The sequence below is a fragment of the Myotis lucifugus genome, unplaced genomic scaffold, assembly GCF_000147115.1.
Source record: "Myotis lucifugus unplaced genomic scaffold, Myoluc2.0 scaffold_13, whole genome shotgun sequence".
NCBI classification, from domain to species: Eukaryota; Metazoa; Chordata; class Mammalia; order Chiroptera; family Vespertilionidae; genus Myotis; species Myotis lucifugus.
Window position 1 is genome coordinate 1,475,335 of NW_005871061.1, and position 13,073 is coordinate 1,488,407.

General features: G+C 40.7%; 1 protein-coding gene across 1 annotated transcript; it reads left to right on the forward strand.

Annotated features, from left to right (window-relative positions):
- Nucleotides 1-1,910: 1,910 nt before the first annotated feature.
- On the forward strand, nucleotides 1,911-8,527 carry TSPAN6 (tetraspanin 6). The gene is made up of 8 exons (XM_006084692.3): nucleotides 1,911-2,394; nucleotides 3,368-3,556; nucleotides 3,806-3,880; nucleotides 4,714-4,812; nucleotides 5,358-5,492; nucleotides 5,889-5,972; nucleotides 7,391-7,496; nucleotides 8,311-8,527. Exons 1-7 carry the CDS (start codon nucleotides 2,308-2,310, stop codon nucleotides 7,457-7,459), a joined length of 738 nt encoding a protein of 245 aa, XP_006084754.1. The 5' UTR covers nucleotides 1,911-2,307; the 3' UTR covers nucleotides 7,460-7,496; nucleotides 8,311-8,527.
- The last annotated feature ends 4,546 nt before the right edge of the window (nucleotides 8,528-13,073 follow it).

The window sequence follows — 13,073 nt, forward strand, 5'->3', positions numbered from 1 at the left end:
TTTTATGATGTACACATATTGTGACACGTGTTGAGTGCTTAACAACTGTGGTTGGTACATAGCCAATGGTCAATGTTAGTCATTATTAATACTTTAAAGAATAAATTTATCTTCTGACCTAGAGAATTAGTTCTTATATTGCCTTAGATGTGATTAGATGCCTCTTTGGGCTGGGTTTGGAATCAAACCCACACCTAAATTGGAACTAAACTGAACTGAGTTTGGTGGCATGGTGGGGATGGGGGTGTAGCAGGGTGGGAGACAGAGGTGCAAGGTGTTGTGGCCACAAGAATATTAAATTCCACGTCAGCTTCTGGTTTAATTTGGCACTGACTGTTATTCAAACAAAGCAGCGTTGTGAGTGTCAGGGGAAGGGAGAGGAGAAAAATCAACACATTTTTGGAAATAAGATGTGGCTTTTGCTTTGACTATTTTGTTTTTTCTTCAGCCATAAAAATATTTCTTCGCTCTGGGGCTTATAACGAAAATCCCTTCCAGGACACTGTACAAACCTAAATTTCAGAGGAAACTTCCATTTAAGATGACAAGGAATTAGCAGGACTTCCTTTGATACTTGTTTAATAGGAGAACCTCTCAGAGAGTATTATCTAGCCTTAGAAGAAATCTTTATATAATATACACTTAGAGTCCCCCTTACAGTTATTTCCTGTAGCTTTGGCATATGTGGTACTTGAAAAGTTGATGTATGCTATGGTATATTCCCTGGCGACCTTGCCTCAGTGCTAATAGGATTATAGATGTATCATTTACCCATTCTCTGCATGTATTCATGTGTTAGGCTTTTGTAATTTTAGGATAAAATTCTAGGGTAAAGCCTGGCAGTACAAGTAATTCATTTTCCAATAGTTGCTCTCTAGGGCCTCAGACATCTGGCAGGATGCTAAAAGGAGCTGGTCCTAGGTCAATATTCGAAGCACAGGGAAGCTCTGTGTGACCAAATCAATGGAACATTCCTGTTTTCTGGTATACGTTTAAAACAAGGTTTCAAGTAAAAAGGTTTGGGCATTCGTCTCTCTTTCACTTTTTGCCATAGCAATACTACTCAATGCCCATTTATGATGTTAAGCTTGTGTCAGTTGGCTAGGCAACTGTGGTCCTCTAGCAATAACACCCACTCACTAGACTATCAGCCTCTGCCTTCAAAGAGCTTACACTTTAATTGAGGAACCAGACCTTACTACATGTTCTGTGTTGTAACAATGTAGACTCACCTGTTCATGAAACGTAACATGGGGACATGGAGCTACCTACACATATGATTTAAAAGGAAAAATAATATTAGCACAGTAAATTTTGGTTTTGCTATTAGCTGTGTGACCTTAGATGTCAGCCTCTTTATGATCAGCTGGTTCTTAATCTGAAAACCCAGGGGTTGGAATATAGAGTGCCTTTCAGTTTTAACATTTAAAAGGGGATCACATTTACCTGGTATTCTCTGTAGCACCTTCCCTTTTTAAAAGTTTCCCTAATGGCTGAACTTCCGCTTCAGCATTAATTACTTTTAAACACTTTCCCCTCAACTTTCCAATTACTTAGAGAATGAGAAGAGGAAATTCTAAAATGTATTATCAATCTGTCATACCTAGCTTGGAATTCTTTCAACAAGCGATTATTTCCCACAATCCTTTCATTTTTATGCTCTCTCCCCACCACATAAAACAATGCTCAAAAATTGAAAAGCACAAAACAAGTGAGAAACAAAGCCGCCTAATCCCGCTCCTCAAGTAAATCGCACGTTTCCCTTCAGTTTTTGTCTCAAAACGTGTGACTGCATGTATCGCTTCGCAGCCCGCTTCCTCCTTGGAAATACATTTCTTGTGGGTATTTTGCCATGTAATGAAAGTGTTCTTAGGTCACTTTTAACTTTTTACTCTTTTCTTTCCTTTTAGGGAACTAAGGGCCGAGGAGGCCGAATCTCAGCGCGGGCGCTGACGATGATAGAAACATGAAGTTATAAGAACCGCGGAGAGGCGGGGCGAGGGGGGGCACCGGGGAAGATTTTTAGTGCAAAAAGGAAGCCAGGTCCACCGAAAGATCTAAGAAATTCCCAACACTAGAACCTTTGTATATAGTTTTCAGTAACCTTCGGCAGGGGGCGCTCGGAAATTGTCGCACTTTCCGGGCAACCTTCAGGACTTCACCCTCTAGAAACCGAACAGTGTTTCCGGCTCTTCTCAGTTGTGGACGCTCGTAAGTGTTCGGCAGTTTCCGGGGAGACTCGGGGACGCCGCTTCTCGCTTCCTCGGCTCTGATCCCCAGTCCGGCGGGCAGGGTCCTGGGCTAGTCATGGCGTCCCCGTCTCGGAGGCTGCAGACTAAACCAGTCATCACTTGTTTCAAGAGCGTCCTTCTGATCTACACTTTCATATTCTGGGTGAGAGACGGAGGCGCCCGGGGACGGGAGGGGACCCTGGGCTTGGGTTGGGGGTGTGACCCTGAGCGGAGGGAGCTCAGGTCCGGGATTCCAGGGGAGACATGGGGTGGAGAGATTTGGGCAGAGGTGCTGTGGGGACAGAGGCGACGAGTTGCTGGGGCTTGAGCGCGTGCATCTCGCCCTTGCCAGGGTCGTGGTGCGGGATGGCGGCGGCCGGTAGGCTGAACTGAGGAACCCAGACGTGCCCAGCATTCAAATTCGATGCGGGGTGGGGGTGGGGGTGGGGGCGGCGAGGAAGGGAGTTTACCCTCCAGGGTATGCAGAGGGTGTCCCCGGACCTTTAGAGAAGCAGGGCTGGGCCGGCCACTCTGAGGGCTTTTGCTTGCATAATAGTCTCTTTCTTTTCACTGCTTCATAAAGAGGGGAGTATTTCACAGGTAAGTATGGTAATGGCCCCATTCCCGCCAATCTATCCTTGGACTTGCTTTTGTGTACCATCCCTTTGTACTCATCTCTGATGTTGGGGGAAGGGGAAGTTTCTGGAATTCATAAAAATACCCCGCCCCTCCAGGAAGGTTTTATTAAGCAGGAGTAAGACAGTTAAGAAACTTTTGATCCCTAGGGCAAGTATACCCTGGGTTTGTGTTTATACAGCAAAACAGATGAAGTTTAAGGATTTTATTAAGATGCCTTCTCTAGCTGCCCCCTGGCTTCACCCTGGCTACCTGGGCTACCTAAAATGATCCAGCTGTGGATTTATAAAGGCCTGTCCTTTTGAGCAGATCCCCTTTAGACCCCTCCCCCTCCTTGTCTGCCACATCCCAGCCACAGCTCTGTGGCCATGGACTGCTAAATAATTGTCACACCTATTGTTACTTAAATACCTAGTGGTTTGTGGTTTGGATATACATATATCACTTTTAAGTCTATTCAAATCAGTGTATAACTTTTTATTCTCTGATTTCCCACATAGATCACTGGTGTTATCCTTCTTGCCGTTGGCATTTGGGGCAAGGTGAGCCTGGAGAATTACTTCTCCCTTTTAAATGAGAAGGCCACCAATGTTCCCTTCGTGCTCATCGGCACTGGCACTGTCATCATTCTTTTGGGCACCTTTGGCTGTTTTGCTACCTGCCGAGCTTCTGCGTGGATGCTAAAACTGGTGAGTCCTTATTTTCCTTAGAAGTGGGCTTTGCTTTTTTGGAACTGGCCATGGCCTTTTAAGATTTCTCTGGTTCCTTATGAAACCTTACCAAGTAATAGTTCAGCTGCCAGTTACCACTTTTGTTGTGCTTTTCCTGTCATTTTCAATAAAAAACACGCTGATTGAAGAGACCATTTTCCCTTGACTCCCTTTGCTGCTGTGATGTATCTAATTTATGCTGACTTAGACTTTTTTTTTATCTTGCAGTATGCAATGTTTCTGACTCTCATTTTTTTGGTTGAACTGGTCGCTGCCATTGTTGGATTTGTTTTCAGACATGAGGTAAGCCAGAGTTTGGGAGATAAAAATGGATTCATTTAAATCACAGAGTTACAGACAACTTTGACTAGTTTAAAAATCACTTACAGTTGTGTTTTAAAGCCTTATTTTTGCAACTCATAGCTAACAAGAATGACTTTCTTGTAAAAATTCTAGTCCACTTTTAATATAAAAAAATTTAGAAAATGGTGAAGACTAACAATCACCAGAACAAAATTAAAGATACCCATAATTACATGTATTTCTAGTAATTTTTCTGTGTATAAGTACCTATTAAAGTGGAGATGGTACAGTTTATAACTTTGATAGGAAACTATTTAAAGCACAAAATTGATACCATCTCCATTTATGCCACACAGAAAAGACTGGATATACTTAATGCACATCATGAAAACCTTAATATTGAATTAGGAATCAGCATTCCACTCTGTTAAGCCTGGGGTTACAAAATGATTCAGTGAGTAGTGAAGGCTCATCAATGAGAGTATTTTTTACAATGTGGTAGTGCATCCTCCCAAAGTGAAGTAGCTTAAACATTCCACAGGCATCAAATTTGTGCTATTAAAACTGGATAAAGATTGGGGTGGGGTGAATACAGCAGAACAGAGCTGCCACTTGAATAAATACATGCTCCCATAGCACTTTGAACTTGTAGTGGTTATCATCTTTTATTGTAATGTTTTGCTTACAAACATTTAGTAGTCCCCTCGGCTAACTTATATCCCTTGGAGGACAGAATTGGCCCATAGAAGTTAATTACCATGCATATTGCTGCTGTCAGATGTAGGAATTTCTTATTTGACTTTGTTTATTGGCCTTGTGTTTCTTTGCTGTAGATTAAGGACAGCTTTAAGAATAATTATGAGAAAGCTTTAAAGCAGTATAATGCTACGGGAGATTATAGAAGCAATGCAGTAGACAAGATTCAAAGTACGGTAAGTGATCATTGGAGGTGTCTTCTCAAGAGGGGGACACAGTCCCTATCCCCTTAGAGAAGAAGATAGGGTCCACTTGTCCTATGCTCTCATTATAATCTTAGATCAGTAGAGAATGAAGATATTTCCCTGAAGAGTATGACGATACTAAGGGACATATCTCCATTTTCTCCTAATCATTCTCCTCACATGTGCAACACTTCAGTCCCCACTGACATCATGGCCCAAGTCCTGTTAGCACCAACAATAGCAGGAAAGTAAGGCCAGTCCCAAAATGTTAGAAACATTTGGTGTTTGAAACAAGTGTTCGTCTTTTGAATTATAATGCCAATTAAGGACAGCCACACAAAAAATAATTACATATAAAAATGTTTTTTAAAATTTATCTTTATTGTTGAAAGTATTACCGATGTCCCCTATTTCCCCCTCCACCCTGCACCTGTCCCCGTCCCAATGTTGTTTGGAACACAAATTATAATCTAAGATGATAGGTTAAATGTTTGACTACAATGTGAAGTATCAATGTTTTTGTTGGGATTTTTCAGTTACATTGTTGTGGTGCCACAAACTTTAGAGATTGGAAGGATACTAATTATTACATAGAAAAAGGATTTCCCAAGAGCTGCTGTAAAGTTGAAGATTGTTCTCCTCAGAGGGATGCCGATAAAGTAAACAATGAAGTAAGGAGCCTTTTATAATTTTTTTGAAGATACTAACTGAATACAGAGTTGCCTCACTTTTTAGTTTTTAATCACAGTACACATAATCTGAAATAGGGCAGGTATTATTCTCATTGAATAAATGAGGAAATTGAACTCAGAAAATGCGTGACTTGAGTTCATACAACTAGCAAGAAACGCTTTTTAAATGTATAATCCAAAAGGTGGAACTTCTGTTCCTCAAAGTTCTACCAAAAACACTGTGCTTGAAAGGAGACAGTGTTTGTTACATGAAAGAGTAAACTTTAATAAAATGGCAAAGGCTAGTGTGTATCCAAAGCTCATCTTTCTGCCAACATGTATGATCAAAATATTATTGCTCGTGCTGTACTTAATAGTTTTTTTCTCTCCCATTAGGGTTGTTTTATAAAGGTGATGACCATTATAGAATCAGAAATGGGAGTTGTTGCTGGAATTTCCTTTGGAGTTGCTTGTTTCCAGGTAAATCCATGTATTTAGGAACTGTTTCATCACTCTTATAGGTGTCAGCTAGAAGATTTCCACTTTGAAGGCTTCAAGTTTTCGCTTCAGGGCCTTGGATAGTGGGCATTTTCAGAGAAGTTACATTTTCACAACTCTCAGTTGCTCATCACAGTACATGAAGCATATGTAGTAAATCATTTGTGATTGGGTTTTTATTTAGCTTATTTGGAAAGGAATATTTTGCCTTTTTCATTCCAATTTTTTGATGTCTTAGCTCTTACATTTTTCCATAACTACAGATTTAAGTTTTTATTACCATTTTACCTCTTCTTTTTACATGGCCAGTCATTCCTTGAAACTACAAAAAGCAAGGCTTAAAATTAACTTCTAGCCGTGTATATCTTTGGAAAGCAGTTAACTGTAGAAAGACCTGGTGCCCTCTTAGTTATGGCAACTTTCCAGCATCGCAGTTCATTAAACAAAATATGAGATAGACCGGAACCTTGCTTTGCTCTGCAGTCAGTCAAGATTCTAAAACATTATTAGAATCTCTTTCTTTTTTCCTGAGCTGCAACTCCCTGATGAGTTGCATGTAAGTCCCAGCCTATTAAAATTTAGATCATACAAACCCACATTCAATATGTGCCTATTATTTTAGGTGGGTACTATGTTTTGGATTCAAGTTGTATTTCTGGAGTTTTGCTATGTCTCACTATAGCATGAAAAGTCTATATTGTGGCTCTAAACAACTTACTTAGGGGGTATTTTTCCTATTAAACATTGTGGAGATAAAACTAAAAGCATTTTGACCTATGTAATTGATGAAGTCTAGTCTTAATATATTTCTAAAGTAGTAGGCATAGCTATATCTGAATCTGCTTTGTCTAAGAAAATATCCACTAGCTACATTTTAAAGGTTCTGTTTCTTAAATAAAATTTAAATTTTGTTTCTTCAGTTACTCTACCCCTATTTGAAATCTTGAAAAGCCACAGGTGGTCAGTGGTGATCTTATTGGACAGGAGAGGTATTGGTATTACACACCATTGCCAGCACTGCAACGCTGCTCTAGACTCTCCAGGAAAATCTCTGTCCTCACAGATGGAAATTTTACTGGATGAGATTCTTATTCTAAGTCATACCCTTTTTGTTCTGATAACAGAGGAAGAGGAAGAAGTGTTTCCCAAAAATTATGACATTTAGACCTTTCCTTGAGTGATTTTTGTCAGTTACAGTTGTGAAATTCCAGGTCACAGTAGTAGTAGAACTTCGCTTATATCCTTTGAATGTGACCTAGATGCTGCATAGTATAACTATCCAGAAAAACTTCAGGAAGGAAATCATTAGTGAATTAGAAGTTAAGGAGACTCTACCTACACCCTGAGGTCTTTAAGCTCTTTGGTGTGTGTATTTAATTTTGCTTGTATTTTATTTCCAGCTGATTGGAATCTTTCTCGCCTACTGCCTCTCTCGCGCTATAACAAACAACCAGTATGAGATAGTGTAACCAACATTACATATGCTTACTCCTTTCCATCTTTAAGGTACGTTCATTTTGGTCCTCCACTATATCAGTGTTGGTATTTGCTTCAGCCTGTGCATGTGATAGATGGAGTAAGTTTGCCAAAAAGGTATTGTCCAGTAGTGCCTTCAAATCTTACTGGTACTGTTAGCCCCACATAGATAGCTCAGGTCTCTAAATTCAAGGCATGACCAAAAAGGACAGAAGGGCCTCTTTTGGTTTACCTACACATGTCCAGCCTGAAGATCCTGAGTGATGGTCCCCTTTCTAGCAAATTTGAACCTAGAGTGAAGAGCAGGGTTGGGGAACCTTTTTTTCTGCCAAGGGCCATTTGTATATTTATAACATCATTCGCTTAACATAATTCACTTAATATAAATTTATGTTGCTATGAAAAAAGCTCCTAGATTTGTTGAATTTCAAGTCCTGCCTGTGGTTGCCTTGGCAGGGCCAGATCAAATGATTTTGCAGGCCTTATATGGCCCTCATCCCTGGTGAAGAGAAATGAGGTTCCCTGGGAAGTACACTCTGCTCTTGACCAATAGTGGCATTTCCCCTAGGCTTTGGCCTAGTTCTCATTATCACAATCATCTGGTGGACTTATTATTAGAGACAAAGAACTATCAAAATAGGTGTATATATGGTATAAAATAAGACCTTATACTCCATAATGGCAGAGGCGGTGCTTTAGTGCTGTTACTCTGGCACTTTGAAAAGTGATTAGGGCATAGTGGGAACACATGAAAGCCTTTATTAGTAGAATAGATTAGAAGGTGTGCAAGTGAATACAGATATTGATAATTGGGTTGCAAGTAAATGTTTTTCTTTCATTTTAGGATATTTACATTACCCTCTGTGAGCTACTAGATTGCCTGGTTTGGAAAACTGCCCCATGTTACCCATTGACCGAAAAGCTACACCAATAGTCTGATTCAATCTAGACATTTGTCCAGTATCATATAAGTCCACCTTTTGTCCCTATCATCATGTAAGATCATTGAAACTTTCTTCTCTCTCTGAAACACTGGAAGAGCTAGTAAATTGTAAATGAAACAATGTTTGCTTGTTCCTCTTGATTATTGTTTTTCTCAATGTAGGGCTTTTGAAAGGCACTGTGGATTTTCTGTTTTGATGTACTGTTATAAAATGGGAAATTGACCCCTTTGAACTGGCCCCTTCTCAGCCAAGGTTTATGTAATTTGATTGCATAATTTGCATCAATAAGGTAAAATGTTTTCATTAGTCTCTCTCTGTTCTGATAGGCATTGTGTAATTTAATTCCAGCCACGAGTTGGATGGCACCCATCAGAGTTGCCAGATGGTGGTAACAGTCTCTGACCTAAGGTACCCAAGACTAAAGGGCACTACCATTTCTGTGACACATCAGATAGCAGCACACTTATACTTTACATTTCTTTGCCTCCAAGTTCAGGTGTTTATATTTCCTCCATCACTTGAAAGGTTCTAATTAATGGTGTTAGAATTAGTGTGTTTTCCTGAGAAATTTAAAGCAACTCATCTTCATTAGCTTTAGCTGGTATTATCTTACCAGATTGATATGACTTAATTATCAATATCATGGTCAACTTTAATAATCTTAGTTTTGGTTTATGCCTTTGATTCATAAATATGACTTTTACACAAGAAATATTGTTTTCCTCGAAATTCATATTTAAATTCACTTTTAGAAACTACTGAATGGTTATTTTCTACTGAGAAAGCTAAGCCCCATATTTCTATTTGGAATACAGTTTTAGATATGAAATGTAGAACTGAGCTATTGACTATGAGTTTTTTTATTCATTTATTGCTTTCAATTTTATATCCCACATATGAGTGAGATCATATGGTCCTTAACTTTTTCTGTCTGACTTATTTTGCTTAGTATAATATTCTACTTGAAACCTATGTAATCTTATTAATCAATGTCACCCCAATAAATTTAATTTAAATAATAAAACTGCATGTAAAACATTAATGTCTCTGTTTACAGAAACTTATTCCCTGTGAAAAGATTACTTTCCTTGTTATAAAATAGCAAATTCTTAGCATTCTCCCAAAGATCAGACTTTTAAAATTAGACCTGAAGATGACGACCAGCAGGAAGGTAGGGAGGGAGAGAGTGTGAGAGAGTGAGGGAGCGATAGAGGAATGTGTGGATGTGTGTGATGTGTGTGTGTATGAGCTAGGGACAGCTAGATTCTGCAGGTCTTCCAAGGGGCTGCCAAACTGGGCAGTCTTAGACGGCGGAGCCCCGCTCCCTGCGCGGACACTCCTGGGCGGCCAGCGCAGGCACAGAGACCACGCCATCTTGAGAAACAGAGCTGCCTGAGACTAGGATCCTGGCCTCAGCACCACCCAGTCTGGTCTCAGACGCAAACCAGGACCCTGCAGCCACTGGGGACAGAGACCTGTGACCACAGCTGCAGACCCACAGACACCAAGAACCCAGACATCCCGGCCGCAGATTTCTGTGAGTAACAGAGCCCATCCCCCTCCCCACATGCTCCTGGGCAGCTCTATAGTAACTGATAGACCTGCCCCTCGCACACAGGCCGCAGCACCACTACAGGAATTTGAGCCTGAGAGTGAGCGGACACTGGGAATCTGTTCCCCGCAACGCTGCTAAAGGTATTTGAGCCTGGGAGTGTGTGGACACTGGGAATCTGTTCCCCACAACACATGCAATCGGGCGACCAAACCCGAAGCCCATGCAGGGTGGCAGTGCCACCTGACTTCGATTCTGGGCAAGCGCACACTGAAATCTGTTTTCCACAGTGCAGGTTATGACCTCCTGTAGACACAGTGCTACTGTGCAAGCCAGTCCCCCAAGCTGACCGGGACCCCGATTCTCCGGGCGGGAGACAGCACTGAGCACCAGTGACTTGATTCTATTTCTTATCACATGTGCCTGGGATCCCTGACTCCCAGTGCATTCACACTAAGAGCCAGTGACTCCAATTCTTGGTACATGCACACACAGGGACCCTGATTCTCAGTGCAAGGCCGCGTGAAGCAACAGAGACTCTGATACTGGATTCTTGGGGAACTCTGACTCCTGGCACAGGCTAGGGGGCTCTGATTTTCGGCACATGCCAGGGGGGTCTCCGTTTCAGCGTGGTGCAGGCGGGGTCCCTGATTCTAGGTGCGCACATGAGGCCACACTGAGCGCTGGTAACACTGACTCTGGGTGAGCCTGGTTCCCACCAACTCACAGCAGCCACACATCTTAGTGTCAGAGCTCTTCAGTGACACTAGGGTGGTGTGAAGCTCCCACTACACATGGCCTAGGCCCACGCAACTTGAAGTTTGAACCTTCTGGTGATAGTCAGAATGGGGAGATGACACAATCCCCAGAGGAAAGAAAATTTGGAATCGCCAAGAAAGGAAATTATGAAATTGAAGCATGCAACATGACAGAAAAAGAATTCAGAGTAATTGTACAATTCATTCACCGGATGGATGAGAAAATCAACAACCTATGCAAGAATCAGGAAGAAAGGAAAAGTGATATAGCTACAATCAAAAACACTATGGAAACCCTAACAGGTTTGGCTCAGTGGATAGAGCGTCAGCCTGCGGACTGAAGGGTCCCAGTTTCGATTCTGGTCAAGGGCATGTACCTTGGTTGCGGGCACATCCCCAGTAGGCGGTGTTCAGGAGGCAGCTGATTGATGTTTCTCTCTCATCGATGCTTCTAACTCTCTATCCCTCTCCCTTCCTCTCTGTAAAGTATCAATAAAATATATTTTGGAAAAAAAAACCCACTATGGAAGCTTTCAACAGTACACTAGAAGAAGCAGAGGACCGAATTAGTGAGTTAGAAGATAGCATAGAGAAACAAGCTCAATCTGAACAGCAACTAGAGAAAAAAATTAAAAATCAGGAGGAGAGCTTAAGGGAGCTTTGGGACAACATGAAATGAAGTAACATACGCATAATAGGGTAGCCAGAAGGACAAGAAGAGCAACAAGGATTAGAAAATCTATTTGAAGAAATAATGACAAAAAAATTCCCAGATATGGGGAAGAAAAAAGTTACACAACTACAGAGAGTCCCAAGCAAGATGAATCCCAAAAGACCCACACCACGACACGTCATAATTACAATGGCAAATCTTCACGACAGAGAATCTTAAAGGCTGCAAGAGACAGAGAGTTACCTACAAAGGATCCCCCAACAGATTATCAAATGATTTCTCAACAGAAACACATCAAGCTAGAAGGGAATAGAAGGAGTATACAAAGTGTTGCAAAGCAAAGGACTGAATCTAAGAATACACTATCCAGCAAGACTATCAATCAAAATTGAAGGGAAAATCAGGAGCTTCGCAGACAAAAAAAGGCTAAGGGAGTTTATCACTACCAAGCCAGCAATGCAAGAAATGCTAAAGGGAATGCTGTAAAAAGAAGAAATAAAAGGTAAGAAAGAACACAGGCACAAAAATAGAAATGACTACAAACAAGTACCTTTCAATAATAACTTTAAACGTAAACGGACTAAATGCTCCAATTAAAAGACATTGAATGGCTGAATGGATAAAAAGACACGACCCATATATATGCTGTCTACAAGAGACCCACCTCAGAACAAGGGACTCACACAGACTGAAAGTGAAAGGAGGAAAAAATATCTTTCAGACAAATGGAAATGAAAAAAAACTGGGGTAGCAATACTTATATCAGACAAAATAAACCTCAAAGTGAAGGCCATAACAAGAGATAAGGAAGGCCACTTCATAATACCAAAGGGATCGATACAACAAGAGGATATAACCCTGATAAACATATATGCACCCAATGCAGGAGCACCCAAATACATAAAACAAAACTCCTGGAAGATATCAAGGGAGAGATCGACAACAATACAATCATAGTAGGGGACTTAAACACACCACTGACATCACTGGATAAATCCTCTAGACAAAAAAACTCAGCAAAGAAACAGCGATCCTAAATGACTCACTAGATTAGATGGACTTAATTGACATCTTCAGAACATTTCACCACAAAGCCACGGAATATACGTTCTTCTCAAGTGCACATGGGACATTTTAAAAAATAGACCACATATTGGGTCACAAGCAAAGTCTCCCCAAATTCAAGAAGATTGAAATCATACCAAGCATCTTCTCAGACCACAATGGCATAATATTAGAAATAAACTACAATAAAAACAATCCAAAAAACTCAAACATTTGGAAGCTGAATAGCATGCTACTAATAATGATTGGGTTACCAATGAGATCAAAGAAGAAATTAAAAGCATCCTGGAAACTAATGACAATGAAAACACAACAATCCAAAACCTATGGGACACAATGAAAGCAGTCCTGAGAGGGAAGTTTATAGCTCTACAGGCCCATCTCAAAAAGCAAGAAAAAATGGTCGTAAATCATCTAACTCTACAACTCAAAGAATTAGAAAGAGAGCAACAAGAAAACCCCAGAGTGAGCAGAAGGAAGGAGATAATAAAGATTAGAGCAGAAATAAATGACATAGAGACCAAAAAGATAATACAGAAAATCAATGAAACCAAGAGCTGGTTCTTTGAAAGGATAAACAAGATTGACAAACCTCTAGCCAGGCTCACCAAGAAG